We start from the raw sequence: 22,753 nt of genomic DNA, 5'->3' as shown, positions 1-22,753 counted from the left end.
GAGGCTGGGAAGAGATAGGAGGAGGGGGTGACAGACTGGGCAAGCTTTACTAACAGCAGAGGAAATATCTCTTCTGCTTTTTAGTTTGGATAGGTGCTGCTAAGTTTACCTTTCTAGGAACACCTGAGTTCTTTGGAACTTGGTGAATTGTTTTAGGTCCACCTTCTGAAAGACCTTGCAATTTCCTATTTATTGGCCTCCCCTTGAGGATCCCTGAGAAGATGTCCCTGGTCCATAATGGGGTGCTGTGGATAGTTATGGGGGGAACTCATTTCACAAATATTCTGCAAGTCATGTAGATGAATCAATCAATCAGAATAGAGCTGGAAGGGACCTTGGAGGTCTTCTAGTCCAGCCCCTGATCAAGCAGAAGAAATTATACCATTTCAGGCAAGTGACTGTCCGGTCTCTTCTTAAAAACCTCCAATGTTGAAGAACCCCAAACCTCTGAAGGCCAGCTGTTCCACTGGTTAATTGTTCTCACTGAAAGGAAGTTTCTCCTTAATTCCAAATTGCTTCCAGATGTTACAAGATACTGTAGGTATCCTCCAAGTCCAGTATATTAACTGCCATGTGGCATGACTCAGGTTCTTTGCCTAAAAAGATTATATGATTCATTGTTAACTTCTAATAATGTAGGTTCCTATGAATATTCTACACATTACACTGGAAATAATTACCACCCTAGCACTTCCCTCAACTTCATAAACCTAGCTACATTTTTTTAAAAAAAATTATATCCTTCTTATGCTCATTTTAATGAAATTGTTAAGAAATACTTTTGGAAAATACCCAAGGTAACAGTTGTTATCCAAAGAACGTATTTCTTGAAAGATAAAAGCACAAAATATTAATGAAATATTGCTTTTTCGCTTTCTCAGATACAGAAAAATGCACCAAGTGTCCAGATAATAAATATCCAAATGAGGACAGAATCCAATGTATCCCCAAAGTTATAACCTTCCTGTCTTATGAAGAACACCTGGGCATCATCCTGGTCTCTTTTGCCCTGCTCTTCTTCCTAACCACAGGCCTTGTTTTAATCATCTTCATTAAATACCGAGAAACTCCCCTTGTCAAAGCCAACAACCGGGACCTCTCCTACATCTTCCTGGTCTCCCTCCTGCTTTGCTTCTTGTCTTCTTCTCTCTTCATTGGTCAACCAAGAAAAGCCACCTGCCTTCTCCGACAAATGGTCTTCAGCCTCATCTTCTCAGTTGCCATTTCTTCTCTCTTGGCCAAAACCATCATGGTGGTGCTGGCTTTCCTGGCCACAAAACCAGGAAACCAAGTGAAAAGATGGTTGGGGAAGAGCTTGGCCAACTCCATCATCCTTTCTTCTTCTTCTGTCCAAGTGCTCAACTGCTCCATCTGGCTGGGAGTTTCTCCCCCCTTCCCTGATTCTGACCTCCACTCCCAACCTGGAGAGATCATCCTGCAGTGCAATGAAGGGGCCGTTGTCTTGTTCTACGTCACCCTCAGCTACATGGGCTTCCTGGGTCCCTCTGCTTCATGGTGGCTTTCCTGGCCAGGAATCTGCCCGGGGCCTTCAACGAAGCCAAGTTGATCACATGCTGGTCTTCTGCAGTGTCTGGGTGACTTTTGTGCCCACCTACCTGAGCACCAAAGGGAAACACATGGTGGCTGTGCAGGTCTTCTCCATCCTGGCCTCCAGTGCTGGTCTGCTGGTCTGCATCTTCATCCCCAAGTGCTACATTATCCTTCTGAGGCCAGAGCTTAAAACAAAGGAGCAGCTTAGAAATGTGGAGGTGTGAGACTGATGAATTTCAGCTCCAAGCTATCTTCCATACATGAGTGGAGCAACAATTTTTATTCAAATAAATAAAGAGTGTCCGGAAGAATATGAGGAAACCAATTTCTTGGAGGAATGAGAATGTGTTACCAAGATAGAAATAAAGAGTTAATGCATGTGCAACCTTTTATTTAGACAACATCTGTTTCTTGAGGATGGTAACAGTGGGTGGGCATGAAGGTACCTTGAGGTGTGCTAATTATGAATATTCTCAGTTATATCATCTATTAGATATTCACATTGATGGTTATCACTTTATTCTCTTTTCCACAAATGTATAAATATGAGTGTCTCCTTTTGTCTGTGGGAATCTGTCCTGCCATTTTCTAGAGGGAAATTCCTCCAGTGGACACTGAATAAATAATTACACCAGTGAACTTTGATTATTGGGGTTTTTGGGTCCTGCATTTGATTCCACAGAAACTGGTGTCAGGAATGGGACTCACAATCTTCCATCTGCCACCAGGGATAATAGCTAGGGCCCCCCTATAGGGTGAGGGTTGTGAGGTTGATCCCATGTTCCTTCCTGATGCCACATAAAGGCACCATTTAGGACTGTGTGTGAGGCCACAACCTGTGTCTGAAAATCTGTTGTGGTGGGGAGCTTTGTTGAGTCTATGTGGCACCTTCTATCCTGATTCTCAGCCACCCTGGCCCTGCTGTGACCTCAGCCGTGCAATGGCTGGAGGGATCCAAGAACCGAAGGGGAATTTGGCTTTGAGGGGCCAGTGTGACCTTCCTGGGTTGAAGAACGGAGATTGGCCGGAAGCTCTGTCCAAGCTCCCTTTTTCCTTTATCTGAATGGAGGAATTGATGCCGGGCAGGGAGGGAAGTGGATGATGGGGCTCAGGCAGACTCTGACTGGGGAAGGAATCTTTCCCCAAGAGACAGCGAAACCTGCTGTAGCCCAGGGCTGGGATGGGTCCAATGCCCCCACTGGGGCCCCCACAGGCAGAGAAAGAAAGGGAGGGTGTGAACTTGGAGGGGATCATAGAAATACTTTCCCTCCCGGGTGGGAAGAGAAATGGCCCCAGATGTGAATCCAAGGACCACAGTAACCAGTGCAGGGAAGGAAGAGGGGAGGCCGGCCAGGAACAGCCTCCAATTCCAGAAACAGACAGAGATCAGACAGATCATGATCTGAAGGGGAAACGAGAGAATCTCTGGGAGAAAAGCGAGGTGGTCTTGCAGGGGGATCCACAGGGGCTCTGGCTGGCTTTGGAAACACCAGTGGGGAACTCCGTGTCTGGCTGAATACCTGAAGCTGTGGACAGAGCCAAACTCAGCAGTCCTCTTCTGCCCAGGGGAGTGGACAACTCCTCCTGACCAGGGGTAGGATTCAAATTATTTAACAACTGGTTCTGTGGGCATGGCTAGGTGAGCTCCGTTTTTGGGTTTCCTGGGCCTCAAGGAAGCCTTCAGAGGGGCATTTTTGCTCCCAGGAAGGTTTCCTGGGGCTCAGGAAGGCAAAAAATTGAGGGGGGGCATGCAGCACCTCTCCGTGCTCCATTTTTGGGCCTCCTGGGCTCAGGGAAGCCTCCTAGGCAAAGCAGTGAGACAGCAAGTGGGATCCCGGCACAGCTGGATCATTGGAACAGCTGATTGTTGGGAGGGGAATAAAAAAAAATATCTTAAGGAGTGACTGGGCGGGGGAGAATGCAATCAGCGATGATGGGCATGCGCGTGATGTTGCGCATGCACGATAAGGGCTGACTGGAGGTGAGGGGAAGGGTGGCCACCCAGGGGCACAATTTGCTGCTTCTCCGAACTGTGCTGAATCATAACAACCGGTTCTATAGAACTGGTCTGAACCAGTAGAATCCCATCCCTGCTCCTGATGCCTTTTGGGAGTGGAGAGGAGGTCGCGGTGGGACTCCTCTTGGCTTGAGATGGCTGGAGACAGTGGAGGTCTGGTCCAATGGATCCTGTTTAAAGCAAAATGTGAGAGCTTCCTGATAGCCTTGGCCATGTTTCATCCAAAAAACCTTTAATAGAAGCCAAAGAGGTTTCAATGTGCTGGCAAAGATGCTGGCAAAGATGTAAGTCTAAACTAGGCCTCATTTCAATCTGATGCATCAGGTTTCTCCCTCTCTCTCTCTCTCTCCCCTCACTCCCTCACTCTTTCCCAGACTGGCTTTGCTCTACTTTCCCAATGTGCCTGCAGGGCCAGTGCCTCGAACATGGATGGATGGATGGATGGATAGAGACAGACAGAGAGAGACAAATAGGTAAGTAGATAGATCTATTGATAGATAGGTAGGTAGGTAGGTGGATAGGTAGGCAGGCAGACAGGTAGAAAGGCAGGCTGGCAGGCCTTTTGGATGGATGTATGGATAGGTAGGTAGGTAGATAGATGTATGTATGTATGTATGTATGTATGGATAGATAGATAGATAAATATATTGGTAGATAGGTAGGTAGGTAGGTAGACAGACAGAAAGACAAACAGACAGACCTTTTGGATGGATGGATGAATGGATAGATAGATAGATAGATAGATAGATAGATAGATAGATAGATAGATAGATAGATAGATAGATAGATAGATAGATAGATAGATAGATAGATAGATAGATAGATAGATAGATAGATAGATAGATAGATAGGCAGGCAGGCAGGCAGGCAGGCAGGCAGACAGGCAAGCAGGTAGGTAGGTAGGCAGGAAGGTAGCCAGGCAGACAGACCAGAGTGGCTTTGCTCTACTTTCCCAACGTGCCGCTGCTGCATTTGAGACACCGCCCCTGCAGGCACGTCGGGAAAGTAGAGCAAAACCACTCTGGCTATGCTCTGCTTTCCCAACATGTCGCCGCTGCCTGCCCTGGGCTTCCTCAACCCTGAACTGTACTGGCTCTAGGAAGGAGGGAACAGCACCTCCCTCTAAGATGTGAATGCCCCCGGAGGGGGAGCAGCTTGGGAGGGGCAGCCTATGAACTTGCTGTCAGGCACAGCAACTACAAAGAGGGGCGGGCTTGGCTGAGCCTGGATATTGGGCATGTGGTCAAAGCCCCACTTCCTCTGCCTCCCCCTAGGTGATCCACAGATGCCATTGACTGATGTACCAGAACGGTGCAACAGTCAGTGGGGTGAGCCTGCAGGGCCGGCACCTCAAACGCTCCCTGTCGCCTCTTAGCACCCCCCTGCCACCCCCTTGCCTCTTAGCACCCCCCTAAGGCATCCCATCGCCCCCCAGGGGGCGGTACCACCCACTTTGGGAACCACTGCCCTATATCACCAGGCTTGAGATTTTGGGCTTGGACAACCTTGAACTACGCCACCTACGGTTAGACTTAAGCGTAGCGCACAAAATTATCTGCTACAATGTCTTACCAGTCAATGACTATTTCAGCTTCAACCACAACAATACAAGAGCACACAACAGATACAAACTCAAAGTTAACCTCTCCAAACTTGATTGCAGAAAGTACGATTTCAGCAACAGTGGTCAATGCCTGGAATGCACTACCTGACTCTGTTGTTACATCCTCTAACCCCCACTCCTTTAACCTCAAATTAACCTCTATTGACCTCACCCCATTCCTAAGAGGTCTGTAAGGGACGTGCATAAGTGCACCATCGTGCCTACCATCCCTGTCCTATTGTCCCCATTTATTCATACCTTTTTCCTGTATTCTTACTCATGTTTATACTTATATCTATTATCTTTATTTATTTATTTATTTTATTTATTTATTTGATTTGCCAATTGTTTACAAGATAATAAGTATAAGTGTATACATAGTTGTGAATACATGAAATGGGTACATATAAGAAAAATAAAAGAATAAGAGAAACAATAGGACAGGGACGGTAGGCACGTTGGTGCTCTTATGCACGCCCCCTACAGACCTCTTAGGAAAGGGGTGAGGTTAATAGTAGACAGTCTAAGGTTAAAGTTTTTGGGGTTTGGGGAAGAAACTACAGAGTCAGGTAGAGTATTCCAGACATTGACCACTCTATTGCTGAAGTCATATTTCCTGCAATCAAGTTTGGTGCGGTTTACTTTGAGTTTGTATCTATTGTGTGCTCTTGTGTTGTTATGGTTGAAGCTGAAGTATTCACTGACAGGTAGGACATTGCAATGTATGATTTTATATACCATGCTTAAATCAGACCGAAGACGGCGTAATTCAAGGTTTTCTAGTTCTAGAATTTCAAGTCTGGTGGCATAAGGTATTCTACAACGAGTAGAGGAGTGGAGAACTCTTCTTGTGAAATATTTCTGGACTTTCTCAATTGTGCTAATATCAGATACGTAATGTGGATTCCAGACTGATGAACTGTATTTGAGTATTGGTCTAGCAAACGTTTTGTATGCTCTGGTTAGTAGTGTGATATTACCAGAGAAAAAGCTACGTAGGATTAGGTTAACAACTCTTAATGCCTTTTTGGCTATGTAGTTGCAGTGGGCTCTAGCACTTAGATCATTAGAGGTGAGTATTCCAAGGTCCTTTACAGAGCTTGGGTCATCAACAAGTTCTTGACTATTCAGCTTGTATTTTATTTTCTGATTTTTTTTGCCAATATGTAAGACAGAGCATTTATTTGTTGAGATTTGAAGTTGCCATTTGTTTGACCATTCTGATACATAGTCAAGATCTTTTTGTAGGGTAGCAGTATTGTCTGTGGTATTGAACAGCTTTTACGTCATCAGCGAAGAGAACGCAATTGCTCTTAATATGATCACAGAGGTCGTTTATGTAGAGTATGAAGAGAGTTGGTCCTAGAACACTGCCTTGGGGGACACCACTATTGACAGGTACTGGATTTGATAGGACGCTCCCGATTTTGACCATTTGTTGTCTGTTTGACAGGAATGCTTCTATCCAGTTATTCAGTTGTCCAGAGATACCATAGGATTTTATTTTTAGGAGTAGTTTATCGTGTACCACTGAATCAAAGGCTTTACAGAAGTCTATGTAGATTGCGTCTATTGCTTTGCCCTGGTCGAGTTGTGTTGTCCATATGTTTTTGCAGTGTAAGAGTTGCAGATTACAGGATAGTTTTTTTCTGAAACCAAATTGTTTATTGGAGAGTAGGTTATTTGTCTCTAAGTGGAGGATGATGGATTGGTTAATAATTGATTCCATGACTTTACAGGTGACGCAGCATAAGGAGATTGGCCTGTAATTTTCAACTAGGCTTGGGTCTCCCTTTTTGAAGATGGGGATGACTGTGGCTTGTGACCATAGGTTAGGCAAGGAGCTGGTCCTGAAAGATTTTTCAAAGATTATGCTTAGAGGTTTGGCTATTGCAGTGGATAGCTTTCTTAAGAAGTAGGCACATATTCCATCCGGTCCAATAGATAGAGATGGTTTTAGATTGCATAGTGATTTTTCAACATTGTCTTCTGTGAAATCGATATGTATTAGATCATTATTGTTATCTGTGGTACGGCTAGGAAATACTGGGCATGATCCATTGCTGTTTACAAATACTGAGCCGAAGAATGTGTTAAAGATGTTGGCTTTAATGGTGTCGTCGTTGCAGTCTTTACCATCAGGTCCTAACAAGGGAGGGATGGACCTTGAGTCTTTTAGTTTGTTGTTTACAAAATTGTAAAAAGCACGGGTGGAATTGGTGCTTAGAAGGTTTTCCTCTTGTTTAATGTGATAATTGGTGCATTCGGTCTTTATCTGGTGGCATAAATTTTTGTATCGGTTTTTGAAATTGGCAACGTGACCAGATTTGTTTTTCCTCCAGAGTGATCTCTTTTTGGATTGAAGTTTCCTTATTGATATGGGTAATCTGCTTTTGTACTCTTGTACATCTAGAGAAGAAGCTGAAAAATTGCTTCACAAAGAATTTGGGATATAGAAGCTGAGAAAGAGGTTTGTTTTCAGCGTATCCAATAAAGAAACACATACCTCTCAAATACATCCATAGTATTTCGAATTTTGGTTATCTGATAAAAGCAAGGCCAACAGATGCTGCCTTTGAACCCCATTTCTTTGTGGAAGATCCGTTTCAAGATCATTATTTCCGCTGTTCCCTTTCCAAGCATGTCTTTTCTGTCAAAGGCCGCAGGAGATGCACCCAGAAAGCCCCACTGGAGACCCAGGAGAAAAGAAACAGGAAACGGATCATAAATGACCGTCGCTACAGTATCATTCAGACTTTGTCCCAGGCCATGAATGCCGCCTATTCCTCCAGATCGAGGAGGGGAAGGAAGGAGGGAGAAAAGAGGTTGGGGGCTCCGAGGCTGCAGCCGTGGCAGGTATGGGGGGGTCCCGATAGGGATCCATTAATCTGAGATCCTTTGGAGAAGGAATCCAGAGGAGAAGGAGGGGAACATCTCAACCTTCTTGTGCTGCTTGGGGAAAAGTGTCCCCTGAAGGGGCAGCTCCATAATCTGGGAGGCTCTTAAGGAGGCCGGACCTGACCAGAGCTCTCCATGCCTCCCTTTCACCCTCCCTGGGATGGAGCAATGAACCTTCTGCTCCTAGGAAGCAGCTCCAAGGCTTTCAGTTCACCTGAAATTATCAAGATTGTTCTGATATCACACCTTAAAATTAAGGGTGTGAGAAGAGGGGAGAAGTGCATGTTAATGGGGTCATGGTAAGGAACCGGCTGGTTATCACTTAATGCTGAAATCTTTTCTCAGTTCCATCCAGGGGTGGGATTCAAATTTTGTAACAACCGGTTCTGTGGGCGTGGCTTAATTTGTGGGTGTGGCTTGATGGTCACGTGACCAGATGGGCATGGCCAGGTGGCCATGTGACTGGCAAACCAAATAAAAGTGGTCCTCGCTTAATGGCCAGTTGCTTAGCAAGTGTTCTAATTTATGACTGATCTCCCCAGAGCTCCTTGACCTGGTTTTGGAGTTTTGACAACCATAAACATAAACACACAAACACACACGCGCACACAGCCTTCTGATCCTGCTATTCTTTGATTCTCTAAGGATCTCCTGCTGGAGCAGGGGGTTGGACTAGATGACCTCCGAGATCCCTTGCAGCCCAGCCCTAGATTGCTGTGCTGCTTCAAAGAGTCTTCTGAAGCCAGGGTTTGTGTCCTTCCTTCCTCTCCTTTTTTTTCTCTCTCTCCCTCCCTCCTTCCATGTATTTATCTATCCATCCATATATCTCATTCACTTTCTCCTCCCTCCCTCCATCTCTTTCTTTCTTTTTCTTTCTTTGTCCTGTCCTTCCATCTCTCCCTTTCTTTGTCTATCCATTTTCCTCCTTTTGCTTCCTTTCTCTCTTTTATTTCTTTCTCTTTTCTTTCTTGTCTCTCTCTTCCTCTTCTCTTATTCCCTCTATTTCACTCTTTCCCTCTCTTTTTCTCTCTTTTCCCCCTCTCTGTATCTCTCTGTATCTCTCCCTCATTCTGCCTCTTTCCCTGTCTTCCCCTCCTCCCCCCCTTTGTGTGTGTGTGTGTGTGTGTGTGTGTGTGTTTGTGTGTGTGTGTAAAAGAGAGGCATGGATAAGTCTGACCAGGTCGGGTCTCTTTAAGAACCTCCCCAACTATGAACCGGCCCTTTCATGGGACACTTTTCCCCAAGCAGGACAAAGCTTCTCTCCCAATGGGACCAAAAGGACCTCCACCCAATCATGATTCAAATTCATCTGAATTCAGGCCCTGGTCAACAGAATTCCCTTTTTTCTTTGGTAGTTTGGGCACAAGGAGCAAACAAACCTGAAGCTCTTCGTGACACATTCCCCAGCCCTTGTGGGATTCTCACCAGTTTGAAGGAGATACTCAAGCATAGATGGTTCACAAAATGGAGCAGTGCGAGAAGGTAAGGGTGACGGTGGGGGATAGCAAAGAGGCCGGGTCCCTATCTTGCCCTCTCTCCCCCCCACTCTGTGTGTGTGTGTGTGTGTGTATCTGTGAATGTGTGTGTGTCTCCCTCAAGCCAGCAAGCTCTCCTTGGTGCTCTTCGCTACTTCCTTCATTTCTTCTTTTTCGAATCCAGACTGGCTGAACAAGGATTGCCAGACCGCGGTGGAAGCGTCCAATCGGGCGACCCTCCTCCTCCTCCTCTTCCTCCTCCTCTCACACCTGGCAGCTGTGGATGGATCAGGAGGGTGCAGTTGTGTGGGGAGATGCTCACTCCTCAAGTGAGCAGCCACCCACCCCATACCAGGTTTTGCTGTGCTTTGGCATTTGCTTGAGGAGCATCTCCCCGTGCGCATGCATCCTCCCGGCCCCGCCACAACCGCTGGTTATGAGAGGAGGAGGACGGTCGCCCGAAGGGACGCTTCCACCGCGGTCTGGCAATTGTTCAGCCAGTCTGGAATCCAAAAAGAAGAAATGAAAGAAGTAGCAAAGAGCGCCAAGGAGAGCTTGCTGGCTTGGCCATGCCACGGCTTTCAGGGAGACACACACATACAGAGTGGGAGAGAGAATCAGGAAGATAGGGACCCGGCCGCTTCACTATCCCCCGCCGTCACCCTCACCTTCTTAGGCCAGGCGAGGGAGGGGCAGGGCCAGCCGCTTCAGCAAGGTGAAGAGGAGGCGACCAAGCACAGGCAAGTAGAAACCTGGGAACGGCGGCTCCTAAAGGGCTTTGAGGTCGGATGACCTGGAGCGACCGAGATCCTTGAGCATTGCACCACAGGTTCACCTGATCGCCCACTTCTTTGGTGTTGGCTTTACGGAGCCGCAGCATGAGGTCTGGGCTGACATGTGACAGCAGTGCCTTTAGCTGTGCTTGCTTGTAAGTGTCCAAATAATCTGGTGAAGACGGCAGAGGAGTCACTCAGGTAGACCTCCCCCATCCGCAGTCTTCCTCCTGCACAAAAAGGCCATTCCCTGAGCTAAGAAGGCAAGGAGCTGTGCCACGACTCACCCAATTCCTAGGACTACCCCAAATGGTCTCAATTCGGCACGGAGGGGGTAGCTCCCCCTGGCAGTTCCCCTTTCCCTCAGTGCTCTGACTTCCTGTGGCTCGCCTCCAACCTGAACACCAGGTTGGACCACCAGAAGGCCACTTCCCCACTTCTCAACGGCGCTCCTGTGCCGGCCACTGCAGGACTCTCCATCTCTTTCTCCACATTCTCCCTCAACTTCGAAATGATGACACCTGTTGCCGACATGGGTACAACCGGGCTGCCAGTCACCTTTACCCCCCACCCCACTTGCCTTTTGCTGCTGCCACCTGGACCCCTAACCCCCAGCAGGTAAGGCCCAGCACCTGCGGTGAAACCCAGCTAAATTTCGCTGTACCGGAGGACAGGTGGAGAGGCTCATGTTCTCCTGCTGCTGGGAAAGCAAGAGAGTCTTTCCCGGCACAGCAAAAAGTTTGCAACTTCCTCTCCAATAGGGAAATGGGTGGCTCTGGGCGGCAGAGAAGCAGCCCACTTGAATACTGTTTCTCTCTGCCGCCCGGAGCTATGCCGGGAAAGACTCTCTTGCTCTCCCAGCAGTAGAACACGAGCCTCTCCACATGTCTTCCAGCACAGAGAAATGTAGCTCTGGTCCCCACCAGTCTGCATCTCGCCCCCCGCCTGGATTCACCGCAGATACTGGGCCTTACCTGCTGGGGGTGAGGGCGGCGGGTGGTGGCAGCAAAAGGCAAGTGGGGTGGGGGGTAAAGGTGACCGGCAGTGGCAGGTAGGTGACTGGGCCCCGGAGCTTGCAGAGCCTCACTCACCCAGGGAGATCAGGCAGGGCCACAGCGGAAGGCATGCACCAATGGCTGGACTGGCGAGTGGGCAAAAGCAGGCTGCAGGCGATGTCGCGCATGCACAATAAGGACTGACTGGGAGCGGAGGGGAGGGGCGGGCAGAGAGGGGCGGGGCCAGTCAGTGGTGCAATTTGCTGGTTCTCTGAACTGTGCAGAATCATAACAACTGGTTCGATAGAACTGGACAGAACCAGTAGAATCTGACCCCTGGTTCCATCTCTCCAGACTTTTCTATTTAATAAAGTCCTTTTTTTTTTTTTGGCAATGTGAGATGCCAAAAGCAAAAGAGAGGAACTAAAGGAAGAATCTTCCAGAAGTTATATCTCCAACCATTTGTAAATAGTGAGAGATTTTGTATTTACTTAAGTGAAGACCAGAGGCTAATATCTAATATCTTGTCTAATATCCATTTTTACCTCCATTTTCCATGGACGGAGAGTCCTCACACATTTCCTTTGGCAATCTTATTTTTTTCTGCTCAGTCCTTTCCTCAATCTGAATGTGTGGAAAGTTGTCATCCTGGATTTGTCAAGAGGGCTCGAGAAGGAGAGCCAGTTTGCTGCTATGACTGCATTCCTTGTCCGGAGGGGACCTTCTCCATTCAGAAAGGTGGGTGACACCAGAGGAAAATGGGAGGCCTGGTGGAACTGGATCCATCCAGAGCATTGTCATGAAAGTGTGAATTAAAACACACTTTGAAGCTTAATTGGTTTCTGGTTTATTTCCAAAATGCCTCATTTCTTATCTAAACAGAAGAGCAAAAAGACTGTGCAGGAAGGGCTGGATAGAGAGAGGTGGCTGTGGCAGATTGGACAAGCTTTACTACTGCCAGAGAAAATATTTCTTCTTTTTAGCTTGGATGTGTCCTTCCTTCCACATTTACTTCTCTAGGAACACCTGAGTTCCTTGAAACACGAGGAATTGGTTTAGGTCCACCTCCTGAAAGGAGGATTGCAATGCAGTCTACATGGGTTCCCTTTGAGGAACACTGAAAAGGTGTTACTGATGTACGAGATACACAATATGGTGGCATGGATAGTTATGCCTGTATGTGTCTGCACCCGTATCACCACTGCTCCAATGGCCATTCCAAATTATTTGCAACAGTCACTTGATCTGCCAGCCACCTCTGAGGCAAGTATGACAAGAATTGCCATCTTGCACGTAAGTTTCTCTAGAAAGATTAATTGATTCATTATTTTCCTTTAGTAATGGAGGTTCCTATCAATATTCTGAACATTACAAAGGAAATCTTTCAAGTCCAAAGCTTCCCTCAATTTCATAGCCTATCAAAAATATACTGTAGCTATATTTTTTTAAAAAGTGATACACTTATTTTTTGTCTCTGGAGATATTAAGAAATCCATCCCGGAAAATGCTCCTGATAATCACTTGTTCCCAAAGAATGTACAATATATCTTGAAATGCAAAGGACAAAGAAATATGGGGTTGTTTTTTTTCTCTCAGATACAGAAAAATGCACCAAATGTCCGGATGATAAATACCCAAATAAAAAAAGAGTCCAATGTATCCCCAAAGTTATAACCTTCCTGTCTTATGAAGAACTTCTGGGCATCATCCTGGTTTCTTTTGCCCTATTCTTGTTCCTAACCACAGGCCTTGTTTTAATCGTCTTCATTAAATACCGAGAAACTCCCCTTGTCAAAGCCAACAACCGGGACCTCTCCTACATCCTCCTGGTCTCCCTCCTGCTTTGCTTCTTGTCTCCTTCTCTCTTCATTGGTCAACCAAGGAAAGCCACCTGCCTTCTCCGACAAACGGTTTTCAGCATCATCTTCTCAGTTGCTGTTTCTTCTCTCTTGGCCAAAACCATCATGGTGGTGCTGGCTTTCCTGGCCACAAAACCAGGAAACCGAGCAAAGAGATGGTTGGGGAAGAGCTTGGCCAACTCCATCATCCTGTCTTCTTCTGGTGTCCAAGTTATCATCTGCTCCATCTGGCTGGGAGTTTCTCCCCCCTTCCCTGACTCTGACCTCCACTCCCAGCCTGGAGAGATCATCCTGCAATGCAACCAAGGGGCCGTTGTCATGTTCTACATCACCCTCAGCTACATGGGCTTCCTGGCTGCCGTCTGCTTCACGGTGGCTTTCCTGGCCAGGAATCTGCCTGGGGCCTTCAACGAAGCCACACTGATCACCTTCAGCATGCTGGTCTTCTGCAGTGTCTGGGTGACTTTTGTGCCCACCTACCTGAGCACCAAAGGGAAACACATGGTGGCTGTGCAGGTCTTCTCCATCCTGGCCTCCAGTGCTGGTCTGCTGGGCTGCATCTTCATCCCCAAGTGCTACATTATCCTTCTGAGGCCAGAGCTGAACACAAAGGAGCATCTCACAGCCAGAACAAATGTAAAAACATGACATATAACATCATTATGATAGTGGAAGAATTGTTAATGTTTCTTTTATTTGATTTCCATTTTGATAGTATGCAGGAGTCAAAGAAAATGATATCTGTATGTTACAAAATGGGGAATTGTTGAACGACTGGAATTCTTGCAGTTCCTTCCCACCTCAATAAATATTGCTAAAGAGACCACTGTAAAATTCAGAGGAATTCAGCTGTTCAGCAACAGCTACTGAACATGACACCTTATAAAAACATTGATGCACTTGTTCCCACTGACAGCAGCTAAACATGTGGGTGGGTGTTAGAGAGAATGTGTAGGAAAAGAGGTCAGGAGGAAGCTGTGGGAACCAAACACCAGCCTGGTTGCCTGACCTCTCCTAAAAATGCCAGAATGATGTGAAATGCCATGCTTGACTGGCTCCCAGCTGAGGAGGGAAATCTTCATCCCTCTTATATGAGTCTTTCTTGATTTCCTGATAAAACCTCCTTTGCAGAAAGAATTCAGCAGAACAGCTGTCTGGGATTTCAGTTTGGGATTGTATGTACTTCACAGCAAAAAAAAAAAAAGGAAATAAAAAAATGAAGTGTGTAAAGAAATTTCCACTGTATATTTTTTTTCTTTCATCAACCAGAGAAATAAAATAGCCGTTTTCAGGCTCTTTAATTTTCCACTCTACAATTTGTACCTAAAGCATTTCTCTGCTCCTCCTCCAAGCCTGTCTCGTCTGTGAAGGGCTGGAGAAGATGTCCAGAGAAAGGGGACCTTGGGACTCTTCCCAGGAGGAGGTTGCAGGGATCCTGTCTCAAGGCAGCCGCATCATTGACCAGGTCACAAACCTCCAATGCTGCATAATGTTCATCCAGGTCCAAGAAGGGGCTGAATAAGTGGGGGGGGACTTCTAGGTTTCTAGGAAGAGGCACCCATGGAAGCTGCTCTGCTCTCCAACCACAGAGATTGCTGATCAATTGGGAATCAATGTTTATGTCTCATAATGGCTCCTAACTGCGAATAGGATCCCTTTGCAAATTCCATTTGAAGGAGATAAGAAAAGCTCTGTTGGATCAGAAGAAGGTCAGTCTAAGATTCACACAAATCCCTCTGGTTCTCGCACAAGCAGTAGAAGAAGGCAGAGACTTGTGGCTTTGTGCCACATGGAAGAGGCGTTTATCCAGAGGTGGAATTCAGTAGGTTTTGACCAGTTGTGGAGAACTGGTAGTGGAAATTCTGAGTGGTTCGGAGAACTGGCAAATACCGCCTCTGACTGGCCTCGCCCCCATCTCTTCTCTGCCTCCCACTGAGTCCCAGCTGATCGGCTGGATTGGTTGCCCTGCACAGAAACGGAGCTGGAAAGCAGGTTAGTCGGGAGAGGAAGGAATGGGCTTTTGAAGTAACTTTCCACTGCCATGCCCACCAAGCCACGCCCACAAGGCTCCGCCCACAAAGCCATGCCCACAGAACCAGTAGTAAAAAAAAATGATCCCCACCACAGCGATTATCCCACAATTTCACTTTCCTCCATCACTACCCACAACATTGGACACTCGGCCATCTCACACTCTAGGAATCTCCAATTTTAGTATCTCACATTAATCTGAGAAAATGTTTCCAAATTTCCCACCCCAAATTCAATAAGAGTTAAGGCGGGACTGGAATTCAAAAGTCTCCTGGTGATCCGCTCAAAGTCCCCCAGGAAGTTTTCCTGCCTGAGGGAGGATTAGAACTTAAAGCCTCCCGAATCTTGGCCGATACAACCAACAAGTTCTAAATCAATTATTGTCAGGAAGCTCACTCAAATTGACCGGCAATTCATGCAAAAAAATTAGGCTGTGCGTTTCCCAGAAGATGGGTAGGCTCCATAAACAATGCCATTGTTTCATTTGAGGAATGAAGGCGGAGATGGAAGGTTCTGGAAATGCCATTTTACAGGATGCACCTTCTTTAGGCCCGACTGCCCCTGTTTTTCTTTGTACAACACCTGAGCTAAGGAATCTCTGAAACATTGTCTTGGGTTTAGGTCCAGGGGCCACAGGAGAAGTCTCCCATCCTAAAACGTATCCTGATCCCTTTCTATTTTGAGTGCACCATGGTGGGTCTGTCCCCATTCTTGAGAAGGGGACATATTGTGTGGGTGTGTTTGCTGTGTATATTGACAACATGCAAGTTTTAGGGGAACCTTTGAAAGTGAGCTCAGTCTGCTCCTAAACTGTGAGCCCTATCTGACCACCACAACACCCGAAGGACATCCAGATATACACAAAGCCTTGTTTTTCTATGCTTCAAGCATGGACATCAATCTGATCATCGGTCCACTCATATTTTATCTTTTTGGAATGTGCAGTAAGTTTAACACATAGTAAATCTCACACATGGTCATTTTGCCATTCTAGGCCCTTTTGCTTTTTTTCTATCAGCTGCCTGTTGTCTTTCCGCCTTATTCCTTGGATGGCTCCAAAGACCACAAAGCTAGAACTTCTTGGAAAAATCCATCACTTGTTTATACCAAGAACAATCCAAGTTCATTTGCTTAATTTTCATGGTCCAACTCTGCCCTTTTCATCCCAGTTTCATGGTGGGCAACACCCATTCAGCAAGGAGATGTAATGGTGTAGCCACTGGATGCAGATGTTTGCTTGTTATGATACAAGAGTGTTGCGCTGGTCTGGCATGAGTGAGCAAAGAGATGGGATTCCCCTGCTTCCTCCCTAAAATATTTTTAAATAAATACTTTTCTTCCTTATCTGCATGATTGGCCTTCAGTGGACATGATTGTAGATGACCAGGGAGAAAAAAGGGAAGATTACCAGGTTTATGCAGGAATCCTCAGATCTAGCTTTGCTTTCGCTGTGACCACTTGACTTTAGTGAAAGCATACCTTTTACTAGATGCAACTCGACTGCAAATGGAGACGAGTCTTTCTTTCCTGAAGGTCCAATCTGGGCTGGGCCTGATAACGGCTCACCTGCTTGGCTGCAATGCCTTCTCTTTGGCTGTGGGTGGTTCTCTTGTGGATGTCCATGCATCTGGGAAGGGTGAGGAGACAGGAGATATCAGGAATATCTCGGAATATCTCGACTGGGCCCAGGAGTTTCTGGACAAAGCCGCTTGCCACTCTTTGCCTCTTCCTTCTTCTTCTGAAAACATCATCAGAAAACTCAAAAGGCCAACAGTAACAATGATTTGGGTCTTATTAACCAGAGCTGGGGAGGAGAGAGATGACTGGAGAATATTGGAGGGCCTCTTCTAGAGGAAAGGATGAAAACAAACAAACAGAAAGAAAAGTGAAAGCTTTCAGGCTTTCTTCCGCCCACCTCCTCATTTGTGGCCCAAAATGTCTTCATCATCAACGTTTGCTAGGCCAGCCCCTTTTGGCACCCCAGGGACCCCCACAGTTGCATTCAGCAGGCAACTTGAAGAAGAAGAAGAGGGTGTAAGTCCATGAAGGGAGATTGGACAGCCACTTGTCTGACATGGTATAGGGCAGGGGTGGGATTCAAATGTGGGTGTGGCTGGGTGGGTGTGGCTTCTTTTTTGCAGCACCCCCTTGTTTTGGGGCCTCCTGGACCTCAGGGAAGCCTCCTGGGGGGCGTTTTTGCTCCCAGAAGTCTTCCCTGGGGCCCAAGAAGGCACAAAACGGAGCACAGGGCGGGGCGCGCATACACACCCCACACCCCCTTTTGCCTCCTGGGCCTCAGGGAAGCGTCCTGGGCAAAGCAGTAAGACAGCGAGGGGGATCCCGGCACAGCTGATCATCGGGAAGGGAAAAAGAACCTGAAAAGATTCCTTCAGGAGTGACTGGGTGGGGAAGGACGCAGTCAGTGATGCCGGGCAGGCGCAATAAGGACTGACTGGGAGGGCAGGTGGAGAGGGGCGGGGCCAGCCAGGGGCACGATTTGCCGGCTCTCCGAACTGTGCAGAATCATAACAACCAGTTCTATAGAACCGGTCCGAACCGGTAGAATCCCACCTCCAGTATAGGGTCTCCTGCTTGAGCAGGGAGTTGGACTAGAAGACCTCCAAGGTCCCTTCCAGCTCTATTCTGATTGGTTAATAAAGGGCCAAGTCCAGCAAAAGGAGCTGGAGACTCACCGAGAATTCCAATCCCATCAAGGAGTGTCCAGAAGACTCCACGGCTTTGATCCCCAACCTGTGTCCCCTGAGCATGTACAGTCTTCCCTCTCCTAAAGATAGGATTTCTCCTCCTCTCTTCTACAACCCAACGCCTGGCTCTTAACACAGCAATGGCAGAGCCAGGAACAAAAAAAGAAAGAAAGAAAGAAAGAAAGAAAGAAAGAAAGAAAGAAAGAAAGAAAGAAAGAAAGAAAGAAAGAAAGAAAGAAAGAAAGAAAGAAAGAAAGAAAGAAAGAAAGAAAGAAAGAAAGAAAGAAAGAAAGAAAGAAAGAAAGAGCACAGTCCCACCTAAAAGTCTCAGCCAGAATTCCTGTCATTCCTGAGGTTTTCTTTTGCACAAAATGTTCCCTTTCCTTCCTTCTCTTTATTTATATTTGTATCCCTTCCATACTACCGTACAACACACACACACACACACATACACCTCTGTTCTTACCTTCTGTTCCTGGGCTTGCTTTTTGCTAGCCATCTTGTACAACTTATGTACTTTCTTGGTGTTAAATTCAATAAACTTGGAGGCAAATACCCATAGATTCCTGAAAGGAGGTGAACAGCTACTTTAATTTTCTCTTTTTAGGAGCTGGGCCAGAAGCCCAGACTTTTCATGCCGGAGGAAAGAGATGCCCCAAAGAAGCAGTGATGGAGAGATGCTTTCTTCTGGGGCCCAAAAGTTCCCTCTTACACAAAAATGTCTTACTTCAAACTTGAGTGATGAAGACTCCCAAGATAAAGTCTGCAGAGTTTGATGCAAGCATGGCATGACCAGTCTGCTACTTTTCTTGAGTACTGCAAATGCCGGTATCGTAGTTTTCTAGGGGTTTGGACTAAAATGTGGATTTTGTTTTTAACCCTCATATTTAACAACATATTTCAACATAGGGTAATTCAACAATTCGAGACGACGTCTCATTTGAGGCATTGCAGCAGGTATTCAAGGGGAGTTGGACTGTTTGCTTGTGGCTATCTAGAGATTCTAGGTGTTAGATCGGGTAGATTGGTTCCAATAAGAGACGCGAGACCAGTGAACTTTTCACGCCGGTGGTTACTGCTAGGGCCTCCTTGTCCAGCTGGCTGTAGTTTCTCTCTGGCTTGGACAGCGTTCTTAAGAAGAAGGCAATGGGTGGCTTCTTTCCCGTCTGGCAGCGTGTGTCCGAGGATTGCCCCGACACCAAAGGGTGAGGCGTCGCAGGTCACGGTCAGCGGTAGGGTTTCGCTGTATTGCATGAGGACGGCGTCTGATGTTAATAGGTCTTTTATTTGTTTGAAGGCACTTTCTTCCCGCTTCCCCCAGGTCCAGGTGGCTGTTTTGTCCAGCAGCCTATGGAGGGGTTTCGCTGTAGTCACCTTCTGGGGCAGGAAAACATTGTAAAAATTAATGAGTCCAAGAAAAGCCTGCAGTTCCGTTTTATTTCGCGGTCTAGGGGCTTCTTTTATGGCTTTAACCTTTTTTTCTGTGGGGTGGATTCTGTTTTTGTCTAGAAGGTACCCCAGGAACTCGACTTTCTCTGTGCAAAGTTGGCATTTTTCTTTTTTCACTTTTAGCCCAGTGTCTTTGAATTTCTGTAAGACCTCCCGTAGGCGGCTCTCTAATTGGGTTTTATTTGTAACCGACACTAGCACATCGTCGAAGTAGGGCACCACCCCTTTTATCCCTTGTAACAGTCTCTCCATCAGCTCTGGAATACCCCTGGTGCCACGCTGACTCCGAATTGGAGTCTTTTGCATAAAAATGCCCCCCGGTGGATTACGATGGTTTGCGCCTCTGCTGTCTCGGCGTCGACTGGCAGCTGCTGGTACACCTGTGCCAGGTCGAGTTTCGCGAAGACTTTGCCTCCACCCAGTGAGTGCAAAAGGTGCTGTACCACTGGGACGGGGTAGGCACTTTGCTGCAGGGCATGGTTGAGGGTGGCCTTGTAGTCACCACAGATTCTCACTGACCCAACCGGCTTTATCGGGGTGACTATAGGGGTTTCCCACTGGGCATGGTCTATCGGCTCTAAGACCCCTTTTGCGATGAGCTTGTCCATTTGCTCATCGATTTTGGGCTTGAGTGCGAATGGCACTCACCGTGGCTTAAGGCGGATTGGGGCAATGTTCAGGTTTAGGCTGAAGGATATTGGGGACCCCCGGTACTTGCCTAGGTCACCGTTGAAGACCTCCTGGAAATCCCTCATGAGCGTTTCTTCCCAGTCCGCCTCGGTGACGTGATGGATGCCCGTCATCTCGATCCCCAATGGCGCAAACCATTGCAGTCCCAGCAGGTTTGGGCAGTCTTTGTTCACGATGGTGAGCGGAAGCACCTCTGTACGCCCCTTGAATGTTATTTTAAAATGTCCAATCCCGACCACGGGAATGTGGTTTCCCTGATAATCTTTCAGGGTCAGCTTCTGATGTTCTAGTTTGCGCCTGTGGATGGTAGGCACCAGGCGCTTGATTGTATGCCATGAGACCATGGAGAGGTAGGACCTGGAATCTACCTCCATCTCGCATGGCTGGTCTTTGATGCCTACCTCCACGTGCACTTTTCGGGCATCGAGGGTAGTTGAGTGCCCAATGATGACCGTCTGATGGGTCTCTTCTTTGTGCCGGGCCTTGCTGAACTGTTTGTTCTGCCCGTCCCAGCTCCACCGGCTCTCGGCGTATCGGTATCTGGTCCTGGGGGGGTGCCGTCTCATCGCCGGGGGCTGCCGTCTCATCGCCAGGGGCTGTGGTTCCTCATATTGCAGCACATCTTGGCGATGTGCCCCCGTTTGTCGCAGTGCCGACAGATGACGTCGAGGAATCGGCACTCTGAGCGGGGATGGTCGCCTCCACACCCGGCGCACTGGAACCCTGACTTACGGCCTCGCCGCTCCCGCTGGTCTCGTTCCACCTGCAGTCGGTGGATCTCCTCCTCCTCGTCCTCGGTGTTGGAGAGGGAGTCGAGGTCCCCATGGTGTGTGGTGGTGTGGCTTCCGGACATCCTTCTGGGGTTGGCGCCATCTCTCCAGTTTTGGGTCGGTCTGCCATGTTCTGCTTGGTGGCTTCGGCCGCCGTTGCTTCAGCGATGGCCTCGGTGATGGAGATGTCCGCCCTTGCCATCAGCCGGCTCTGGAGGATGGGGTCCCTGAGCCCGAGAACCACGCGGTCTCGCAAAGCCTCGTCCATGTCGGTGAATCCGCACATCCCCCTGAGGTCCCTGAGTGTGGCCACGAAGTCGCTGATGGTCTCGCCCTCTTTCTGATCCCTCTGGTAAAACTCATGCCGTCTCATGAGGTTGGGCACGGCGGGGGCGTAGTGGCTTTGCAGCAGCCAGTCGAGGTCGAGCCTGTCCATCTCTTTAACGTCTGCGGGTTTGGCTAGGGCTTTGGCCATCTTGAACACTGCAGGCCCACAGTGTGTCAGGAACACGGCCCTCTTTTTCTGTCCGTTGGCATCCTTGAGATTACTGCTCTCGAGGAACATTAGGAATCGGTCAATGTATGATTCCCAGTCCTCGGCTGCCTGGTCGAAAGGTGCGGGTGGCGAGTTGCTGCCGGCCATCTCGTCGGTCGTTCAGTGTCGATCTGCCACGTGCTTGGTTGATCTCTTGTCTCACGATCCCATCCTCGTCGCCAGTGTTAGATCGGGTAGATCGGTTCCAATGAGAGACGTGAGACCAGTGTACTTCAAAGCTCTTTATTTAAATGGATAGACCCATTCAGGATCTTGGAGCCATGGCAGCCCTTCATATAGGGATTGCTCACGGCTCGTCGGCCAATGACAGTACTTTAAATCTCCCGCGATCGGCTCGGCCAATCGCGGTTGATTCTAAGTGAACCAATCACAGTTGTTGAGTCGGCCAATCAGAGTGTAGTCCGTGCGGACCAATCAGAATTTACCTTTTGGGGTATGTTAATACAGAACAATTGTCACCATTCTTATAGGAGGAAAAAAATACAATTGCTTAGTTGATACTGGAGCCACCTCCTCATTAATTACTGAACCACCATATAAAGCTTCAGTGGCTGAAGGGGCTGGGGATAGCATAATAGGAGTGGGGGGCGGGAAATAATCCCTGTAAAATTTACCTACCATGTACCAGTAGAACTAGGACCTTTCACAATAGACCATGCATTCACTATTTGCCCCCAGTCGCCACTATCCCTATTAGGAAGGGATCTCCTCTGTAAAATGGGAGCTACCATAACATGTGGCAAACAAGGGCTGCAATTGGAAATCCCAGGAAAAGGCACACACAAGACAATCATGCTGATAACCAACAACACGGGGCTTCATGAGGATTTTAAAAGCCTACCACCCTCCTTATGGGGCTGGGACGCATCAGAAGTGGGACTACTTAAAGGAGCAACACCAGTTACTATCCAAGTAAAAAAGGGACATTGTGGCACGCAAGCTATGGTGGATGCCATCAGGAGGGTATGGTATGCACCTGGAGCCTATAGTGAGGCTACCAGAATTGCCACAACATGCCAAACCTGCCAAGCAAATAATACCACCTCCAGAAAAACAATTCATGAAGGAGGAAGACCCTGGGCACAGAAACCATTTGAAAAGATCCAAATGGATTATATACAACTTGTTAGGGATAACATTGGTTACCTAACTTAGTTTGGCTAAATATAATATATGTTAGTTAGTTTAAATGTGTGTGTCACTTTAAACTGTAAGCCAAGTATTTGGGTGCGGTTGTAAATCGTCATAAGAGGGAGCAAGAGAGCTCACTGTTCGCCGGCTTTTACTGGAATGCTGACAGAGAAGGATTGATGGTGATTACTGCGTGCGTTTGCTGAGAGAAGAAAAGAAGGTTTGATTTTGCTTCATATCTCTGACTGCA

The 22,753-nt window shown here is 47.5% G+C and overlaps 1 protein-coding gene across 1 annotated transcript; it reads left to right on the top strand.

The window, feature by feature from the left end:
* The first annotated feature begins 7,914 nt into the window (after positions 1 to 7,914).
* LOC148128460 (vomeronasal type-2 receptor 26-like) lies at positions 7,915 to 14,354 on the top strand. The gene is made up of 3 exons (XM_087949066.1): positions 7,915 to 8,027; positions 11,924 to 12,050; positions 12,909 to 14,354. The coding sequence occupies exons 1-3, from the start codon at positions 7,941 to 7,943 to the stop codon at positions 13,817 to 13,819; spliced, it is 1,125 nt and encodes a 374-aa protein (XP_087805192.1). The 5' UTR covers positions 7,915 to 7,940; the 3' UTR covers positions 13,820 to 14,354.
* The last annotated feature ends 8,399 nt before the right edge of the window (positions 14,355 to 22,753 follow it).

This window comes from Notechis scutatus, unplaced genomic scaffold (assembly GCF_049901735.1).
Source record: "Notechis scutatus isolate UNSWTSFEM ecotype Mainland unplaced genomic scaffold, rNotScu1.2 NSCUSCF63, whole genome shotgun sequence".
Taxonomy (NCBI): domain Eukaryota; kingdom Metazoa; phylum Chordata; class Lepidosauria; order Squamata; family Elapidae; genus Notechis; species Notechis scutatus.
The sequence above is the reverse complement of the archived record's forward strand: the minus strand, read 5'-3'. Positions and strand labels throughout refer to the sequence as shown.

Excerpts from the sequence above, each read along its gene's own strand:
- LOC148128460 (XM_087949066.1), top strand. The coding sequence starts at position 7,941 with ATGAATGCCGCCTATTCCTCCAGATCGAGGAGGGGAAGGAAGGAGGGA. Across the intron at positions 8,028-11,923 it reads CGAGGCTGCAGCCGTGGCAG|TCCTTTCCTCAATCTGAATG; the intron begins GTATGGGGGGGT and ends TTTTCTGCTCAG. Across the intron at positions 12,051-12,908 it reads GACCTTCTCCATTCAGAAAG|ATACAGAAAAATGCACCAAA; the intron begins GTGGGTGACACC and ends TTTTTCTCTCAG.